This window comes from Epinephelus lanceolatus, chromosome 12 (assembly GCF_041903045.1).
Source record: "Epinephelus lanceolatus isolate andai-2023 chromosome 12, ASM4190304v1, whole genome shotgun sequence".
Classification (NCBI taxonomy): domain Eukaryota; kingdom Metazoa; phylum Chordata; class Actinopteri; order Perciformes; family Serranidae; genus Epinephelus; species Epinephelus lanceolatus.
Genome location: NC_135745.1, coordinates 6,416,542 through 6,438,758, shown reverse-complemented (window position 1 = coordinate 6,438,758; position 22,217 = coordinate 6,416,542). Strand labels below are relative to the sequence as shown.

Below are 22,217 nucleotides of genomic sequence, written 5' to 3'. Positions count from 1 at the left end.
TGTTCCATTTAAATCTTGGGAACACAGGACCATGGGAACATAGGGATAGGCATAGTTAACTATGTAGGCTAATAGATTTAGCATGCCAGCTTCTGTTCTGGCATCAAAGAGGTGCAACAAAATTATGTAGGTTGCTGGAAGTGAGGTATTTTATAGCTGAACCTAAACCTGCTAACAGATTCTGTACCGTTATTTTAGCCATGCCAGTGGCTCTAGGGATGGCAACAGTGGTCAGTGCTTTGGTTCGGACTGAAATGTCTTGGCAACTGCTGAATGGATTTTAGTGCAATCCTTTATAGACATTCATGGTCAGTCCTATTGACTTTGGTGATCCCCAGACTTCTCCTCTAGCACCATGATGAGGTTGACATTTATGGTTCAGACTAAATTACAACTAGTTGATGTATTGCCATCAACACACTTCTCTTTCTTTCATAAATTGAGAGGTATGAAAGATATCATTATACATGTACAAGTCACATCCTACATTTCATTTTATTTCAGTGGAAGACAAGACATCTCAAGCACTCTCATTTATGTACAATCATTTCTTACTGATATCCATCACCGGATACACTGATAGATGAGTAAATAGCCAGTATCCGCTGATAACATTAGCCTTCCGATGATTAATAGTGTGTAGAGCTGTTGAGTCAATGTCCCATAGTTATGTCAATTCACATTACATTAAGAGGTAGCTGTATGACACAATTATCCTTTTAAATGCTGTAATTCTGGGTTGGTCATATCTATACTCAGTTAGGACTGATCAGACATCACATACAGGTTTGTGTTTGCTCTCCCTGTACGCTGGGTCATAAGTCCTTTGAAGGATGCGAGAGCCCCAGCACTGCTTTTTGTGTCCTCCTCCACAATTAGGTCATATGTGTACATCATTCCCATTAGAGAGTTTAACGCCTCTTGTCCTTTTGGCAGTGATGCTGTTTTCAGATGTAGGGCCACCCTTTGAGACAAGCCTGTTGCTGGGGTCAGAGGAGGCCTGTTCTGCTCTGTCAGGACGATGGTAATGTAAGGGAACAACCTCTCTACTGTGGATACAAACTCCTGACAGAAAGAGAAGGGGGTTAAAACACAGGATTTACACGACTTTATTGTAGCTTAAGTATTGGAACAGGAGCAAAATTACAAGCACCTCAAAAATGCACTTAAAAGAATACTTCCCTCACAAAATGGCCATTCATAAATCAGTTGGTAATGCCGTGTTACCTTGAATTCATGAAGAAAACTTTGTTTTTCTCATGTGCCTCCACGGAAAACAGCACACAAATTGATTTCCTGAATGATTAGGGACTGCATTTAACAATAGCAAAACTTTATCAAGACATCTGTTTACAAACTCACATAACTCCTGCAGTATAATCCATGTTTTTCTTTTCCAGTTGTATGCTCAGACCTCTCAGACACTTACCTTTTCATTTTGTTTTTGGCTCTGGAGAACTGCATATATTTTGTTCTATCTGCATTTAATACAAGTTTGAGATCAATGAGTGCATCTTCCAAAGCACTGACAGAAATCTGCAGGCTTCCAGTAGCCAATTTTATAGAGCCAGCCCAACATTATAAAATAGAGTTATCTGCATAAATGTGGACTAAACAGGTTTGTAAAGACAAGACTATATCATTTATATAAATGGTGAACAGGAAGCTACATACCTCAACATTGTCAGTGCCCTGTAAATCCTCCATGCTGATCCAGATAGGTCTGTAGAGCTTCTCTCTATTGTAGGCTGAGTGCAGCAGCTTGAGGGAAGCTTCAAGAAGCTGGTGCGTGTGGATCCGCAGGTAAACACCCCAGGGAACATCAGCTCTCTGCCCAAGCAGCTGCAGGAAGTCCTACAAACACATCCACAGATAAAGCCTTATTTATCCACATGTCATTTATTGTATGGCCTAATTGCAATGTCTTTTTTAAGAAAATGAGAAAAAGAAAAGTTTTTTTTTCCTGCCACTAACAACCTGTTTTTAATTTATGTACGTACCTGCAGTGTGAAGGCCTCTGAGCTCTTTCCAGAACCTTCCACCAGAGGGACTCCAAGTCGGCTGCTGTCAGAGGCCACCTGAACCACCAGCATACCACCATCACCTTCTGGACATCCAGACAGATGTTATAAACAGGATTAATGCCTTTTAACCATCACAGTGACGTTATGATTAAAAAAACAACAGTGTCCACAGGTTTACACTAACACTATCCAGGGGAAATGTGAGGGAGGGAACATCTGAACAATATAATAAGCAGGGCTCAGAAACCAGCCCAGATATCCAGGATCCGCCTCCTTCGTAGAGCAGCTGAACACCTATGCAAAGTGTAACAAGACTGACCCGGAGGAGTGGACCCTGACCAACACCAGCTTCACTACGATTGGACAAATAAATCGTCAGTTGGCTGAATACTTTAGCAGTTGTTTTTTGTCATTTGATTTCGCTAATTCAATGGTCTGCCTCTGAAGAATAAGCGTGTGAGAAAGAGACAGTGGGGATAAACGGTGTTTAGAGCCAGCGTATTTTACATCTAACTGTGAATAAAGGGTTCATTTCAACCAAACCAGAATTTGTGATTGCTGAAACAAGGGAAAGAGTAACCAAGGAGGTTTTGTTGAGTTTTATTTTGTTTTTGTTGAGCTTGAAGTGTGTTTTACAATAAACAAGGCAACCAAACTAGTCTTGGTTCAGTGAAAGTAAGAAACTCGAAATAAGACGGTGTAGACTTGTATTCTCCTGTTTAATAAGGAAAAGAGGTGTAAGAATATTTTCTTTCTTGGTATTTTGTGAGTTTATTCTGTATAAACGTATTAGACCAAAAAAAAGCTAAGAGAGCTTGTGGAATGTAGCAAACTCACCACTCAAACCTATCTTCTGGCTAAAACTACAGCAGTTGTTGGTGGCCAGTTTGAAGATTTTAACACATTGCCCAGCCCTAAGTTTTGCTCCTGCACCAATCAGTGTCGAGGAGCAGAAGGTAGTTTCCGTCCTCTCCAAGCTGTGGTGTGGGAGCACAGCTTTTCCAGCTGTTCTAAGACATCACGACTTTAAACACCACATTCACATAATTTACTGTGATTAGATTACAGCTTTTATGTCACCTATTTCATTTTTTCCAGTGCCTAATAAAATTTGAAAATGACAGTGTGTCGAATTTTGTTTTTCATGATTTCAAATGACAGTATTGTGATGGCAGAAGTTTTTCTGTGACATTTCAGCATAGCCAGACAGCCTACTACATCAAAAATGATGAAAGTGAATTGTCTGTATGTCTGAAGAAACCACATGTTTGTATCTACATACCTGAAAACTGAGCCAATAAGGAGGTCTTGTCAGTGACTCTCAGCCAATGGACTGCAAGGCTGTTGTGTTGTGTGGCTGTGGACAGAACGTCAGCATCTGAGTTGTGACCCGGATAGAGGAAGTCCATCAGGTTTCCTCCAGGATAAAATCTTCTCAGAAGTCCCTGTTGCCCTGTAAACAGAATTAATATATCAATAATTAAAGTGAAACAGCAAGTCATTTCTAACCTTTATCATCTAATGAAAATTATTTTTCACTTTTGACTTATGTATCACAGACATGGCAGCAAATGATAATGTTGTAACTGATATGTATATTGTGATTTTTTTTTTTCATGAACAATAAAATGCAGTAATATTCTCCACACTGTAATAATAATAAAAATAAATAAAATAATCACATGTCCAGTATTCAAGTTGTTCAAAGTCAACTGGTTATTTTTGGATCTAAAAATTCAAGTAACCCTAACCATCAGCTTTATCTCTTTATTGAAGTTAGGTAATATTTCTTAAAATCTTTTTTTTGCAACAGGTATTTAGCAATAAAAATGCTAAATTGTAAATGCCTTCCCACAAATCTAGCCAGGTTTAATGCTACATGTTTGCAACAAAGCACTGACTGACTGGCAGACTCCACCTCTGTTGTAAATTTGGTCACTGTTTCTTGATGAACAGCTCCTTCCTTACTTGCAGCCTCTTTGAATGCAGACAGTGTTGGTTCATATATATCATAGTAGACTCTGGTAGGGTAGGTGTTCTCACGAATGAACAGAAGATCAGTGATGTTTGGGTGAACTGAACCCTGCCACAATGTCATACTGAACCTGGAAACCAAATCACAACACCACAACAGTCACAGTGTCACAAAGTCCAGTATCATGTGGCTTATCAATGTAACTGATATTTCATGTCCCTCAGTCTATATTCTTTAGTTAAAGTTCAGCTGATGCTCTTTTCTTACTGTGCTCAGCAACTTACAAAGAAATTTCTCAACTTAGTCGCCGGAATAACCTGTACCTGTCTGCAAACCATGGAAACGTTACATTTGCACATAATCATGTAGCGGATACATTTAAACTTTACTTTTCAAGAATGCTGTAATTAACGTGGTTAGTTTTAAGTACAAAAAACACTTAAAAATCCATGCAGGGAAAGCAGCAACGTCTTGTTAAAATACAACTGTTTTATGTACCACTATCACACAGCAATAACTCACTAAATCACAGCTGGTTTTAAACAATAGTCTGCAGCTTGGCAGGTATCTTACCTAGGTGTCACGCCATCCACCAGCCCCTACACCTCCCATTGACAAAGTCAGCTTATATACTAAGCACGTAACAAATTCCTGATATACTACGTAACATGTTGACATGTATGGAGTTAGATTTGTCTCATTAATACCTGTAAATGCACAGAGGGTGATCTACAAATATTTCTTGATCTGCACACTTTTCATAATTATGTGTGTGAACAGATTGACAATCTGTGTGTAAATGTGTAATCTGTAAATATAAAACACATTCCACAAGTACAAAAAATATCTGTGAATACATTAAATTAATTTGCAAATAAATGAAAAGCATTTGTGAATATCTTCCTATCTTCCTTGTGGATCTCAGTTCTACGCGTGTGGATTTGCTTTTTACACACACGGATTTTTGAGACAAACCTTCCGCCGGTCCAAACAAAAATGCACTCGTATCACTTGGCCATCTTCGGATAGCATGTGATCACCCAGCTGATGACGTAATTTCCGCATGTGAAAGTAGGAGCACGCAGTCCTTCTATGAGCTGTTTTTTGTTGTTGTTTTTTTAATAATAATCAGCGATAAGCAACGTGCATTCATTGTTTTATGTTAATGTCATACAGTGAGTATTAGTGTGTTTATTTGTTCTATGTATCTGGCACACACTTTTGTATACATTTCTGTTTGAGTATGAAAGGCATTGGCTTGGCTGCTTCTTCAGTTGGCAGTTATCAGCCAACTCATCCTTTATATTTTCATTATACGATTAAAGTCACAAAGCACTTCACATCTTATTATTAGTGTACTCTTACTAATGTAGTTGTAATGTCTGTGCTCACCGCACTGTGTTTAGTTAGGTTACATCGTTTCAGTGAGGTTACGTTAACTGTTGTAAGATATGACAAGTGGCAACATCCTGGTTAAGGTCTTTGATAGAACAGCTGTTGGTGTTGGTAGCTCTTTTTGTTTAGAAATGTAATATTGTAGTTGTATTGTTCATTGTTAATATTTAGATTGTGCTAAGCCAACATTAGCTACTGAAACAGCATCTGTTGCCATGGCAACAGTAAACATTTATGTTGCGGGCTGGGGGGATGAAAGCAGGGTGCAGCATTTTATACATTGTTAATAGACCAGAAGTCAGTACCATCCAACCTGTAAAAGATAACTTGTGTCATGTTTCACTTACCATTGCATTTATTGTAATCATGCACCCCATTTGTTGTTTTTAGCATAATTGGTATTTTCTATATGTATAATCAGTTGGCAGTTGTCTTTGTTTGACCAGCAGACTTGCTACCGCCATCTACTGGTCAAAGTGTTTTTGTGTCATCATGACTTAATGGCTCTATTTAAACTAGAAAACTCAGCAGTTAGAACACAGACTGCATGGGTTAGATCAGATGTAGGTACACTTATATTTTGCATTTTTATTCATTCTTATGAATACAAATATATTTTATGAATAGCTGTATTTATTTTCTATTACTGTTTAACGATAGAATGATCTTTTAAATGCTGTACTGATTTTTGTACTGATTACACTAGCATTGAAAGGTTGTGGAGAGATGTCTGGATGTCAGTCACCAGCATCTTCTACCGTGGCCCTCTTTACAGGTTGGATGGTACCAATCTGGAAATCCATCTGTAAAAAAAAAAAAAAAAAATTTCTTCCTTTCCTCTACAATGTAGATTGCAAAATCTGTCTTGAGAGATTAGGATGGTACTGACTTCTGGTCTATTTACAATGTATAAAATGCTGCACCCTGCTTTCATCCCCCCAGCCCGCAACATAAATGTTTACTGTTGCCATGGCAGCAGACAGATGCTGTTTCAGTAGCTAACATTAGCTTAGCGCAATCTACATATTAACAATGAACAATACAACTACAATATTACATTTCTAAACAAAAAGAGCTACCAACACCAACAGCTGTTCTATCAAAGACCTTAACCAGGGTGTTGCCACTTGTCATATCTTACAACAGTTAACGTAACCTCACTGAAACGATGTAACCTAACTAAACACAGTGCGGTGAGCACAGACATTACAACTACATTAGTAAGAGTACACTAATAATAAGATGTGAAGTGCTTTGTGACTTTAATCCTACTCGAAAGAATAAATGAAAAATATAAAGGATGAGTTGGCTGATAACTGCCAACTGAAGAAGCAGCCAAGCCACCGTGTCAGATACATAGAACAAATAAACACACACTAATACTCACTGTATGACATAAACATAAAACAATGAATGCACGTTACTTATCGCTGATTATTATTAAAAAAACAACAACAAAAAACAGCTCATAGAAAGACTGCGTGCTCTTACTTTCACACGCGGAAATGATGTCATCAGTTGGTTGATCACATGCTATCCGAAGATGGCCAAGTGATACGAGTGCATTTTCGTTTGGACCAGCGGAAAGTTTGTCTCAAAAATCTGTGTGTGTAAAAAGCAAATCCACACGCGTAGAACTGAGATCCACAAATGTTTTTTCGATTCACAAATAAAAACTGAGTTCACAAATGCCTATTTCAAAAGTTGTAAATGTTAGGAAGATATTCACAAATGCTTTTCATTTATTTGCAAATTAATTTAATGTATTCACAGATATTTTTTGTGTTTGTGGAATGTGTTTTATATTTACAGATTACACATTTACACACAGATTGTCGATCTATTCACACACATAATTATGAAACGTGTGCAGATCAAGAAATATTTGTAGATCACCCTCTGTGCATTTACAGGTATTAATGAGACAAATATAACTCCATAGACATGACATGTATAAATTTTGCAAGTGTAACGTATCTGTGGTTTGCAGAAGTGTACAATGCTAATATTTTCTCCTGGCAACTGGGCTAAATTTTCTGCAAGCCAGATCAATTTCTCTCTGGAACAAACTTTAAATGTGAAAATTTTCATGAACTGATATGTTATTATCAAACAGAGACTGAGGAAATACAACCACTGAATTATTCTGTGTTTGAAAATGCTGTGGATTATCACTTGAGTGCCTGTTTAGACAGACTGAAGACTGGGTTACCCTTAATAATAAATGACCGACTTTACTGATTGCCATAATACAGTAGGACGTTGTCTGTGTTACCGTGGTGACTGGCTCAGGATCCAGCTGATGTGCTGCCAGCCGCTGCGAACCAACAGGGCATGGACTGGGAATGTCACCTAGAGACACAAACTAAATCTTTTATTGCAGATTTTATAACTCCTCACTTAGTATCAGCAACCACACAGGTTATTGTTACATACCAGAATATCACTGTGAAATTCAATGGGAGACCTTGATATAACATGAGCAAATGAGACCATAGTGATGATGTTACTTGTCTTCCCTCCCTAGCAACTAACACATTTTGACAAAGCTTTCCCATATGTTTTTGCATCTTTGTAGGGACATTAACAACAATACTATATGTCACACAAAGAAAAGTGAGGAGGTAAGCAACACAGTTCTTCTTCGAGTGTTACGAACAATGACCTCTGCCTGTTTAGCACTACTTGCTGACACTAAAAAGAATTTTGTCTTTGAACATTTATTGCTATTACTATCTCTCACTGGAAACAGCAGCCCTTGTGTGTTTCCTCCTAAAGGATCTTGTGTATCACGCGATAAAATGCAGCATGGTTATAATGCCAGTATATCAAACTTATCAAACAGAAGAGCTGCATTGATTATTTTAAAGGCCTGGTCACACCAGCATTTAAATGAACGAAATCTTGGTGCAATATCAGTTTTCAGTGAATGGAACTGTTGCAATCACTGAACCCACTAGCAGAAGCTGAGTAAATGTACATCAAGATTTCAAGGAGAGTTCAAATTTGGTAAACTTTGATGTGCAAACTAGTACCTCTGAACAAGCCTTTTTGGCAGTGCTGTCCATTGAGGAAAAAAAGGAACAAGTGGTCATATTAGCTTCAGCTAATTTATTACCCTGCTCTGCCGGACTATAAACATCTCCACAGTAAAGATACAAAAAGGATCAGTTAGCTGAGAGATAGGAGATACCTGAATGAACCGTGGTAGCATAGGTAGCAACTGAACTTGCTAGTTAGCGGCCTAGTGGCATGCCTAGTCATCATTACTCTTCCTGCTCTTTTGTGTGGACATGTTAAGTGAATTTTAAAATGACACGTTCACATCTGACCAGAGTTGAAGACTAATTCAGACTAATTCCCACGCTGCTTGATACTAAATAATACTGGATCCCCCGATGTATTTTGTGTGTGTGTTTTAAAGCTTACCTTTTGAGGGACATCTTTGATCATATTGTACATCTCCTCCACCATGGACCTGGTGTAGGTCTCAACATTATGCGGAGGAAAATAGCCCACCTGTCACAAACAATGCAATGTCAGGTGTGAAACACAATCATTCTGACTAAAATCGAACTAAAGGTCTACAGCTGAACTGGTAGTCCTGTGAGGCTGTAACAATTGTTGAATTCTTCCCATAGACTGGGTGCACTCCATTTGCAGTTCCCAGTTGAAAATTTTATGTGGAACGCCCCCTGAAGTCAGATTTCTGACTCGCAAAGCTGGAGGAACCTCACTAACCCCAAATGCAAAATCCCACATGGCTGCCCCGCCCATCAACAGAAGTAAAAACTTTAGCAATATAGTGTTTATTGGCACTTCTTTTTGTCTCATTAAAACAGTTGTACACTCAGTACTGTCCAACTTCTATCTGTGGACATGTTACTATGGTGTTTCTATGTGTGAAATATGGTGAAATGCGTATATCATCTAGTATTAGTAACAATGGCTAACTTGGACAGACGAAATGACAGCACTCCAAAAGTGAAACCGGACATCTTGATCGCCCCCTGGAGGCTGGCTATAGTGTAGGTCATAAACCCCATCCCCTCCATGTTAACGAATGGGACATGGACCACACTAAAAGATCACACTTCAAATTATTTTTTTCATATTTTCTATCATTTTAGGTAGTGTATGCTGATGTGTGTTCAACACAGAATCCCTTCTGTGGTGCTGAACTGTTGCTCTGGTTTTACTGTAGTGCTACCGATGTCTCTTTTCAGCCACATAAACAGATACATAAATAGACTTATACATGACACCATGAATCAGAAGTTAAAACTGAAGTAAAACTTGCATTTCTTTACTTAATTATATTATTGTTAGTATCTAACTGTTTTTGGAGGGGGGAAAATACAAAATAATCAGACTGATATGATTTGCACTTGGCCGATGTCAGACATTAAGCTTGCTGATAAAAACCAGCAACAAAATAAGAAGCAAAAATTAAATTTGTTCTGTATATACTGTTGTATATATGTATGTTGTTTTGAATCTGTTTACAACCCTTGGGGGCGGGGGAATAAGCCGTAGAGGAGACCACGCCTAGTTAGGAGACCGGTAGTGTATACCATTTCATGCCATTGGCCCAGCTTATAATGCGTTTTTGAGTATCTTTTCTAAAATGACCAACCTGGTAAACATTCTGAGCATGTTAGAGTAGTGAGGAGGATTTAAGGACCCAGGACATTGGGTAGACCAGGGGAGAATAGATGGGGGAGTAGGGTATGTCAGTGGGAGGTGCTTAGGTTAAAAAAAGGTCAAGCCAAAGTGTGTAGTCCTCTTTGTCTCACATCTCTTGTTTGAGGCACACACTGAGATCCATGGAAAGCTGAAGTACTTTAGTGGCTGGCAAGTCCAAGATGCTCCTGGGGGAAACAAACCCCTATGGCTGCCTTGGTTATGTGAACTTTCTGTCAAGCGCCGATTATTATCAATTACATTTATTGTTTGTTAATGCTGCCATAATAAAATAATTAAGATAATTAACTCTGGTCTAAAGTCTTTCTGTAGGGTTTCCTGGTGGCAGCCAGTGGGTGCATCAGGGACAGCTGCATGTGGTGTAACACTAGGATTTGTAGTAAGGTGGTGTGTGGTGGTAGTTTGGTGTGGCTACCTTTAGATTGGGTGAGTGCTGTATTGTGGTTAGGGATGTACGATAACTTTTCTTTTAAACCGATACCGATAACCGATAACTTTCAGCTCCGAAAGGCCGATACCGATAACTGTTAACCGATAACACACACACACACATATACAGTATATATTTATATATATATATATACTTAAGATCATGACATCAATACTATGAACAAAACCAAAACAGTTTTGACCCTTTAAATGAAGAGATATTTATTTTTTCCAATGAAAAACTATTGGCAAGCATCTCAAACATTTTTGAAAAGATATCAAACAAAAAAACTATTTGATATCTCAAATGAACATCAATTTAAATAAGGTGCATTACTTACTGATATAAAAATAAAGGCCCCTTGAACTGATGCAAATACATGCATTGGGATTACAAACTGAAAAAGTTCATTCCAGAAGTTCAAAAAAATAAATATATATAGAAAATGACTGCACTGAACAAGTTAGACTTGTCTATGTAAACAAACTGAAAAAGTGCATTCCATAGTAACAAAAAAATATGTTTAAAGAATTTTGGCTTATGGTTCCATTGAAATGAATATCTTTTCACTAAGGTAAATGAAGTTCAGTTGTTCTTTTATCTCATATTAGAAGAGAGAGAGTGAGAGAGAGAGAGAGAGACCAAAATTGGGACCCACTGTACCAGTGACAGTATCATGGTTCTGAGTAGTATCACGATACCACAGCAAAAATGAGGCAGATGTGCCTTTTGTCATTTATGAAAAGATAAATCACTTTTCTATAATACATCAATGATATTTCAATGGAATAAATTACTTATTGACTTATTCATACTTCAAAAACAGCATGAATAAGTGATTAACATAGGGGGGATCAAAATGAAATAAATTAATAAAATAAAAATCAACCAGCCACCCTGCTCCCCTGATGGTCCCTTCATAAGTAAAGAACAGTCCCTAAAGTGCGCTGAGGTTTGTGGGCCGTTACCTGCCACAAAGAGAAATGTGAACGACTCGTTTCTCCTCTGACACGTCACATACCTGTGTGCCGCCACGGCTTGGCTGTTCAGGTACTTCTGGGCAGTCATGATGCCAACAAGAGGACATTATTGGACCCGGAGCCGGACTTATCCGTCGCCGGTAAGCCATTATGTTGCGCTGCGGAGCACTATGGCCGCTGTATTTGACAGGAATACATATTCCTGTCTGTGTCTGTGACCCCCGTTCAACCCACAACTGGCAGGATTCGCCGTTATTGGACAGCGCACGCTGTTATTGGACGGCGCATGGACACTCACCCTCTTGAGACTGGACTTTGAACTTATCCCACAGTGGTGGTACCGTGAGGTACTGTAGTACTACAGTACTCCAACATTATGGTATCATATGTACTGTGGCGTTTTAGTGCCGCGGTCTACCGTTGGTACCAGTATACCGTGCAACACTAGTGTGAGAGAGTGTGTAGAGAGTGTGCGTGTGTGTGTGTGTGTGTGAGTGTGAGTGTGAGTGTGTGAGAGAGAGAGAGAGAGAGAGAGAGAGAGAGAGAGAGAGAGAGAGAGAGAAATTATTAATTGTGAAATTATGAACGAGTTAACGAGTTGTTTTCTGACATGAGGGGGTATTCTTGAATTTTCCCAGTCAGAAAGAGTTTTTCTGATTATGCCGATGTCACTTGAATGCAGCATTCACTGCAGGCCATTCAGGTCTCATAGTGAGAGCGGGGCACTGCCGTGCTGACAAAATTATATTTGTTATCGGGGCTATTCGTCATGATATTGGACTTATCGGAATGACGTAATAATTTCCTGTTATCGGCCAATAGTTATCGTGCATCCCTAATTGTGGTTGTAGTGAATATCCTGTTAATATCTGTCTTAGGTGCCACATTGTGCTGCCCCTGTTGACTGTCTTCTCTCCCTTCAGCCTCTCTTTTAGTAGGACCAGGAAATAAATTATTTCTTATTGATTTTAAGGCAGAAATAAAACTGCTTAACAGTGTTTGAATTAGTTATTTTGTCTGGTGTGTTTATTCAGAATTAGATGTAGCTGTGTTCATTGTTACCAGTCTCAGGCTACATTAGCATACTGATGTTAGGCACATCAGTGTTCAGAGCTGAATGCAGCACAGCCTCACGCTTCTTACAGAGTAGCTACATGTAGGACACATGACCTCAGTATTTCTAAAATCTTAGCTTCATACCTGTCTTTGACTTATGCTCTGGACCAAAAGTGCTGGATCCATAGATGGACCCATCGACTGACCAACTGACTGACATCACCAGCTTGTTCAAAAAACCTATAGAGAAGGTTAATCTACAAGTGCTATACTGTGATTCCTAATCAGGCTGTAAATATGCACTACCCTCCATCCAGGAGACAAAGTCACATCTGGAAACTTCTCCTGAATCAACTGCAGAAATCTGGAAAAAGAGGAAGGAAGGAAAGGAGAGAAATATGCTGTTGTTATGATGGGATAGTGAGTAAATGTGTTTCTAATTTGTCAGTGTGGCAATAATAGATATAATACATACAACACTAGCTTTGAATAACAAAGACCTGATGGACAAAATACATGAAAATCAAGCTTTTTCACCTGGTTCCATTGATTGGAGGCACAAAGTCTGGTACGTTGGGACCTTGGAGGATGTCTGCATTAAGCCAAACAGGCCTGTTTATTCCTCTACTACTGTTTTTTTTAATAAGCAGGTCCAGTGACAAACCTACTGATCTCAGAGACTTAAAATCCAACTTCATGCCTGTAGAGAGACACAGAGCATTAAAACCTGTTACTTCTTAAGATCATTGAATCGACACAGACAAACAGACATATAGATAAAGACACAGAAAGGCATATCAGTTCTACTCTACCATACCTTTTCGAGATTCCAGCACAGCATCCAACCATTGGTCCAGAGTGTTGTCACTATAGATGGCAGGAGGGTGGGCCATGATAGGGATTGGCTTCTCACTGGGTGTTCCATAACCCTCAAGAGTGACATCAGCCTCTAGGATCATAGCGTCACCTGAGGAAACAAAGAAGGGAGTACATTTTTGTCAAATCACTGGAGGATAATGTAGCAATTGTATAGTACGTAAATCTGAGGAACAAACAACACCATTAAAGAAGTCTGTGTGAGAGAGTTTACTTGTTAGGGCTTTGTTCATTTCCTCCTTTCTATTGGCTCGGTGAAACCAGGTAGCCAACAGACCATCAGGTTTGCTGATATCACCCGACTGAACCAGGAAGTCCAGCATGTCTCCACCAGTTGAAAATGAGGGATGAGCTGGGGAACCTCATTGGATAGCAAGATACAGGCCAAAATGTGAGTGTGGGACTGTGAAAATATGGGTCTTTACATAAGTCATACAAAATCTTTTTTCTTTTTAATGCCGGCAATAGCTGTGGGTGGAGGCATTATGTTTTTAGGTTGTCAATCCTTCTGTCCATCCCATCCTTGTGAATACAATATCTCAAGAACACCTCAAGGGAATTTCTTCAAATTTGGCACAAATATCCACTGGGACTCAGTGATGAACTGCTTAGTTTTAGGTGGTCAAAGGTCAAGGTCACTGTGACCTTGTCTGTTTCATTCTCATGAACACAATATCTTAAGAATGCCTTGAGGGAATTTCTTCAAATTTGGCACAAATGCTCACTTGGAATCTACAATGAACTGATTCAATTTTGGTGGTCATAGGTCAAAGGTCAAGGTCAAAGTGACCTCATCTGTCTCATTATTGTAAACGTGATATCTCAAGAACACCTTGAGTGGATTTCTTCAACTTCAATTCAGTGTCATCACTCAGGAACAGAAGGGGAAATATTTGGTCAGATACTGAATTGGTGATATATCATGATAATGTTATCATGAACTTACTTGGCCACAATATTTGTGTAGTGAAAATATGGCAAGTATTTCAAGTCACTTCCACCCCTTCCCATTTTTTTCCTGTATTAAGGTAACTGCTTAATTATATGCTCTGTTTCTATAGAGCAGTTCTTTCAAGGGAATTACTTTTGTAAATGAATGTCTCAACTAACTAAAGGACTATACAAAAATGTGCCAGTGACAGCTGTTGGTTCAAAAATAAAGAGTGGCTGTAATATGTAGAAAATGGGATTATCTTTTTCTAATGTTTGCCATAATTTTGGCAATTTCTAATCCTACTTCTATTGTGCAGATGGTAGTCTCACCACCAGACAATCAGAGATCTCCGCCTTCTGATAGTCTGGGGACACTCCTTTCTAAATTGTGTTTAACACACCGGAGAAAACGGCCGGCAACAAAGCAACGCCTCTTGCATTTTTGAAAAGGATATGCCCTCCCAGAAATGTGCGCTCCCCCTTTTCTCGTCCTCAAGGAAACAAACACACAGAGAGCTTGAAAATGGATGCCGAGAGATTTAACTCTGTTTTATCAAACGTGTACTCAGTCCAAAAGATTGTGGAAATGAAGGACTTACAGCAACTTTGTTTAAAACTTTTAACGCAGTCGGACTATGTTTACGAGCACAAGAGTTCAGCGAGCCACCGAAGGTCCGCCCTGCGGATTTACTACATTTTGTACTATCTTGTGTGCATTCACACACACCCACTGGGAGCAATTAGGCATTCAGTATCTTCGCCAGGAACACTTTAACATATAGACTGCAGGGGCCAGGGATCGATGACCGCTCTAACTCCTGAGCCACAGTTTCACTTTTAATTTTGTTTTAGCTAAGTCAGCAGGTAATCTGATTGATGGATATCCATGCATAATGTTATTAAATTTAACAGCATATGTTATCACAAGAAATTTGACTGCCCTAATCCAAAAATTTTGGATTATGGTATCATTAAGTTATTATGTGATATTATGTACACATATGAGAGCAGCACACCAAGTCTGCCTCCACAGAATATGAACGGAATGATACAGTTGAAACTCACACAGAGAGCTTATACCACTCACTCTAAACCCCAAAAACAGGACACAAACTTTTCATATCTCTGCCAGTATGGGGATGGCTACATACTTGATGGTAGACGTGCTGACGTATTGCGGTAAGCGAGTTGTGTCATTTCCGGTGTTTCTGTGACAGCGTCTCTGTACTGCTCTGGTGAATTCTACTAGCCTGCTTTCTCACTTCAGTTGCTTTAACGTTGCTTTAACGTCTACTTCAAGTCTTAACCCACACTGGTTCTGTTTAAGCACTTAACGTTATTGCTCTCCTCCTTTCTACGACTTTCTCGCTAATCTCTTAGCTGTTGTTTGCATGTTACTAGCCTTGGTAGCTACATTAGCTTTACAGTTAGTGTAAATGCTGTTGATACAGATTTTGTGTACAGCTGCTATTCCTGGTTTGACCAACAGAGATCGCACCTTTATTTTGATATTCCATTAGATTTGGTCATTGCCACTTCCTGTCCCACCCTCACTTTCCCACACTGTAGTTTTGTCACATCAGAAGATGATGGATAGCCGGCATGTTTGTCACGTTATTGTTGGGCAAAAGATAAAGATTTAAGATAAAGACTAAACACCCCTCCCATTTCAGAGCTGCAAGCGGGCAAAGTGGTCAGTACAATTTTATTGTGTAACTTTTATTTCAACTTTTGTGTCATTTCATGGACTGTGTATATCGAAATTCATTGTTATATTTTGTGTCTGTTTGTAGTTCTACGGTGGTGATTGATGGTGCAACGTGAAGCGAGCTAGGCTAGCTATTTGAAGGCATCAATAAAAGATAAACCCATCTGTATAAAGAACCGGAGTCCTCACATGTTTCAAATGGGAGCATAGTTAGCGTGGCTTCTCCCTCTGCTCTCTCTTGCTCGGTGTGCCAAATGTTAAGTTATGCCTCTGCCTCCTTTAGCGACAGTGGTAAATGTAATAAGTGTAGCTTATTTGCTGCGTTGGAGGCGAGGCTTAGTGAAGTAGAAGCGCGGCTCCGCACCATGGAAAATAGATAGTGCTGTCGCAAAATTTAAGGAAAAGATTACTCCGTCATTAAATTCAATACCAAGTCCCTCAGTAACAGAGGTTTCCTGTACCGACTTTGATCATTTTGTCGATAGCGCCGTAGGCTCGCTGCGAACAACACTTGACTCTGTAGCTCCTCTTAAAAAGAAGTTAAAAAAGCAAAGAAAGTTCGCTCCTTGGTATAACTCTCAAACCCGTAAGTTAAAACAAATATCGCGAAAATTTGAAAGGAATTGGCAATTAACCAAACTGGAAGAATCTCGTTTAATCTCGACAGACAGACTCAAAACTTATAAGAGGGGCCTCCGCAATGCCAGAGCAAACTATTACTCAGCATTAATAGAAGACAATAAGAACAACCCCAGGTTTCTTTTCAGCACTGTAGCCAGGCTGACTGAGAGTCAAAGCTCTACTGAGCCTTGTATTCCTTTAGCCCTTAGCAGTAATGATTTTATGAGCTTTTTTAATGACAAAATTCTAACTATTAGAGGCAAAATTCATGACCTCCTGTCCTCAGATAGTACCTATCTAACCTCAAACACAGCTGTAAAACCTAATATATATTTAGATTGCTTCTCCCCAATTTCTCTTCAAGAATTGACCGCAGTGATTTCTTCATCTAAATCATCAACGTGTCTCTTAGACCCCATCCTAACTAGGCTACTTAAGGAGGTCTTTCCTTTAGTTAACACTCATATATTAGATATGATCAATATATCCTTATTAACAGGCTATGTACCACAGTCTTTTAAGGTAGCTGTAATTAAACCTCTCCTAAAAAAGCCCACCCTGGATCCAGAGGTGTTAGCCAACTATAGACCAATATCTAATCTTCCCTTTATGTCAAAGATCCTTGAGAAAGTAGTCGCAGATCAGCTGTGTGATTTTCTCCAGGATAATAATTTATTTGAGGAATTTCAGTCAGGATTTAGAGTGCATCATAGCACTGAGACAGCACTACTTAAAATTACAAATGACCATCTGATTGCTTCAGACAAAGGACTCATCTCTGTACTTGTTTTATTAGATCTTAGTGCGGCGTTTGACACAATTGACCATCAAATTCTACTGCAGAGACTAGATCACTTAATTGGCCTAAAAGGTTCTGCACTGAGCTGGTTTAAATCTAATTTATCTGATCGTTTTCAGTTTGTTGACGTTCATAATGAATCGTCCTTATGTACCAAAGTTTGTTTTGGAGTTCCGCAAGCTTCTGTGCTCAGACCAATCCTATTTACTCTATATATGCTTCCTTTAGGTAACATCATTAGAAATCACTCTATAAATTTCCATTGTTATGCGGATGACTCAGTTGTATTTATCGATGAAGCCAGAAGAAAGTAATCAATTAACTAAACTCCATAACTGCCTTAAAGACATAAAAACTTGGATGAGCACCAATTTCCTGATGTTAAATTCAGACATAACTGAAGTTATTGTTCTTGGCCCCAAACAACTCAGAGACTCTTTATCTGATGACATAGTTTCTCTTGATGGCATTGCTCTGGCCTCTCGCACTACCGTAAGAAACCTCGGAGTAATATTTGATCAAGATTTGTTTTTTAATTCTCATTTAAAACAAACCTCACGGACTGCATTTATTCATCATGCGGATTACTGTTAATTTATTATGCTGATCTGTTCTGTACGACATCTATTGCACATCTGTCCGTCCTGGAAGAGGGATCCCTCCTCAGTTGCTCTTCCTGAGGTTTCTACCGTTTTTTTTTCCCCGTTAAAGGGTTTTTTTGGGGAGTTTTTCCTTATCCGCTGCGAGGGTCATAAGGACAGAGGGATGTCGTATGCTGTATAAAGCCCTGTGAGGCAAATTGTGATTTGTGATATTGGGCTTTATAAATAAAATTGATTGATTGATTGATTGATATCCTTGATTGTAGCCTGGGTCAACACTACATTTCTGACATGGTAATTCAGTCTCATTATGAAGCTACTTTTAATCTAGCCCCTGTTGCATTTCCCAACAGTTGCATCCTTCTTGACATACGTCACTGACTCGTCAAAAATATTTCACATAAATCTGTGCTTGTCCTGTTGTATGCTTGCTCGTGTCCAGACCTGTAAAGTTACCTAGCAAAACCTCTGTTAAAATAAATGGTTAGCTGTTTTGGCAATCAGAATAATTGATGCTAATTGGAATCGAGCCTCTTACATTTTTTTTCCTTTTAAAGATACTTAATGATGCAAGTTCTAAGTCTAATTGGTACGGAAGAAAATAAAGGTCACAAGTGATAGTGATTATGGTTACACAATATTTTGGTATCAAGGAAGAAGACATATTCCAACACTACACATAACTAAACTACATTTAAATGAGAAATGATTAGTATTATCTTCAGTGGTGTAATGTTATGTGACATAATCGAGATGATTTTGGAGTCTCTTTCAACAAACAAACAGTGGTGCCCCTTAAGCGGAACCGGGGGAGGCTATGGCCCACCAATACAATAAATGGTCCCCCCAGGCAAAAATAATTGGAGGCTGACCTTACTGTCTTTAAGAGGCTGTGGTGCACTAATTTTATAAGCTAGCATGAAGGAAGGGTTACAACCTAAGTCATCCATTGGTTTAGCATGGCTTGCTCAGAAGGGGGCTAAATAATGCTCTAAATGTAGGCAATATTTTGGTGAGGAAACAACTGGCATGGCCATTTTCAAGGGGTCCCTTGAGTTCTCACCTCGAGATATTTGAATGAAAATGGGTTCAGTGGGTACCCATGAATTTCCCCTAAACTTGAGAAGGCTTGTTTCCTGTAAATGTTTTGCTCCTTACAATCAATGTACTCCTTCAAATAAAGCTGTATATTTGTCTCAAAGGAAAAGGACAACCACCTTACTGGTGGGAATACTGTGGGACTCAAAATGTTAACCTTACGGTATTAGTCTATGCACATCAGATAATTAGTAACAGTGACTGTAAACTAAGAAACCAAGTATCAGTGTGTGACCCTAACCCTTTCCTTATTGATATAGTTTTCAACTAGCCTATATAGCTAAACTGTATCATCAAATTCATGAAATTCAGTCATGGCCAGTATTGGGCAAGTTACTCTCAAAATGTAATATATTACATATTACTATTTACCTTCATTTAAAAGTAATTAGGTACTTTACAATATTACTTTCTGTGTAGAGTAATAAGTTACTTATTACACTCCTTTTGGATTACTTTGATCAAAATGACCTAAGAAGAACTAAAGTTCATTTTAAATGGATGATGGTCATGTTGTTTCACAGCAGGTAATCAAAGCGCAGAAGCTCCAGTTTATTACAATTCATTTCAAATCCAGTGCTTCACAGGTCTGACCTATTCATACATTCACGTACAGTGGTTACCACTTTGTGTTAATATCCTCTGCTTTTATTAATAGTAGCATGATGATATAGAATGATTAACTAGCTTAGACCTTTTAAATTAAATGAATAGCCTTGGACACAGGAAGGGTCAGGCAGAGGATCAAAGTCTGATAATTATGTATTTGTGAGCCTATGAAACACAATAAACAAATGCTGAGGTTGGCACAACAAACAAATGGCGTGTGAGTCAGTCAATATGACGTGTGCAAATTAATACTACAGAGCTGGAAGACCCATCTGCCAGTTTCTAGTGTGTCGGTCAGCTACAACAGCATCGGAGAGAGAGTTATGCATAAGAATGGGGACTGTGTGCCAGCATTGCGCTGCAATTATAGGGGATGTGAATGTAAACATCCAACATATACTAACATTACCCATATATGTCAACCACTGGGATACACATGATCACCGGTACCCCTCTATAAGGTAGCATAATGAATGACATGACAATATACAACAACCTTTGGGAGATATTTTTTTCCAGTGGTGCACTGGCAGAAGTGGAGCGGTGTGGATCAGTGTGGCTAAATGAAAAATGAAAACGATAAATAGTTAATTTCGTTTGGTAACGTGTTACCATGTACCATGTGTTGTAAATGTAATAATATTACCTTGTTACTGCTAAAAAGTAAGATACTACTGTAATGCATGACCCCAAACACTGGTCATGGCTTTTGGTTTTGGTGTGATGGTCAAAATCAACAAAGCATAAGTAAAATCAACTAAGCACACAATTACTCATATATGGCAAATATCTTTAATGTACCTGACTTTTTGGTGAGCACAGCAGCGAGAGTAATGATAATCACAAGGAGAACAAGTCCAACAGCCACAGATATTATTATCAGCTGTTTTTTGGTTAAACAGCCAAGATAAAGGTCCAAACCTTGACGGCTAGACTGCAACTGTATCCTGGAGGAACAAAGCAAAACGCAATGGAGAAAAAAAAAGTTTTTACTCAGTGTTTTATGCACAGCTTGATAGACAGGAAAACAACTGTATATCTGTCACTGACCTGTCTTGCCTTTCTTCCATGCCCTTGTCACTTTTGTCCTCTCTTTCTCCCATCCTCTCGCCTGTTCTTACTGTCCTTATGATTCAAAAATGAAACTCTTTGTAAAGAGCTGCAGAACAACACAGTGACAGATGGGGAGTGATTTTTCATTTATATGAGCCTTATCTACAGGGCAGAGATCAATGTTTCACTGATAAGGTGCACAGGCTCTCTACAGACTCTGTTCTACTCTCAGTCCTGACAGTTCAGAGAATTCTGCTCTAAGGTAAAAAATGAAGCAGGTATGAACCACAGGTGAGCAGGACAGAGGCCTTTTGCCTTCAATGTCCCCTCAATAAAAATCACTTATCTAATGTGAACAAAACCAATCATAATATGAGGCAGTTTTCCCTTCCCCAGCTTCACAAACATTTATAAGATAAATCTGAAGGGTTGTAAGATGATTAACAGGCTAATAAAGAAGTAGTACATACAAGCTGGGGTCGATGACTGCGCTTCGGACACTGGCCTCATTTGTGACATTTGTCACCTCCTTTCAATTTCCTCTACCGTTTTAGTAGTAAGAAACAAAAAATGAAGCATTCCAACACTGATTTAGATGTTAATTCTCATGGCAACAATTGATGCTTCAAAGCACTGGGGTTAGTCTTAATGAATAGATTCTCATACACAACACAAATTAAACCAGTAACACTTTACGAAAACATACATAAAAACAAGTAATTACTAAGGGACTAAAGAGGAACAAATGAGTAACTAACAATTATTAGGGACCTCGGCCGAAGGACGAAGTCCCTCTTGTTTCTGGTGCGTTTATTAGGGACTTTGGCTGAAGGGCGATGACCCTCTTGTTTTTGGTGCGTTTATTAGGGACCTCGGCCGAAAGATATTATTATATTATTATCAGCTGTGGCTGTGGCTTGTAGGAATGACGTAGAAAGGTCAAACCAAAACTGGTTTGTTCATGTCATCGAGCCCTACAAATCACACGCTGATACCCCTGACCTAACTCCAACAGGAAGTGAGGTATTTGCCCTTTCTGTACTGGAAGAGAGAAATAGTGTCGGATTGCAATCAACTGAACTGTGAGTGGAGGATGGGTGAAAGTTCGGAGGGATGGGATGAGGAAGGTATGGATTGGTGTATCGCATCAAACAGAAGAAGGAAAAGGCAGGATAAGAAAGATAGAAGTGAAGCTTGGTCAGATCGAAGCAGTCAAGAAGAAGAGGGTGCTTCAAAAAAAGTAAGAACTTATTGGGAAGATTCAGCGCAACGTGAGACTGAGAAAGACTGGAAAGTAGTCATCAGTGTTGGGCAAGCTACTTGGAAAGTGTAGTGAGCTAAGCTACTAGTTACT

At 39.0% G+C, this 22,217-nt stretch overlaps 1 protein-coding gene across 2 annotated transcripts; it reads right to left on the bottom strand.

The window, feature by feature from the left end:
* Window positions 1-476: 476 nt before the first annotated feature.
* Window positions 477-21,008, bottom strand: fam151a (family with sequence similarity 151 member A). Of its 2 annotated transcripts, XM_033650420.2 has the most exons (13): window positions 20,861-21,008; window positions 20,612-20,757; window positions 13,655-13,801; window positions 13,382-13,531; window positions 13,102-13,264; window positions 12,871-12,928; window positions 8,824-8,913; window positions 7,670-7,746; window positions 3,993-4,129; window positions 3,307-3,477; window positions 2,001-2,107; window positions 1,675-1,854; window positions 477-1,065 (listed from the first exon to the last, which is right to left on the bottom strand). In XM_033650420.2, the coding sequence occupies exons 1-13, from the start codon at window positions 20,911-20,913 to the stop codon at window positions 760-762; spliced, it is 1,785 nt and encodes a 594-aa protein (XP_033506311.1). In that variant the 5' UTR covers window positions 20,914-21,008; the 3' UTR covers window positions 477-759. The 2 variants fall into 2 exon arrangements, with proteins under 2 accessions (XP_033506311.1, XP_078029028.1); XM_078172902.1 differs by lacking the exon at window positions 8,824-8,913.
* Between the last annotated feature and the right edge of the window lie 1,209 nt (window positions 21,009-22,217).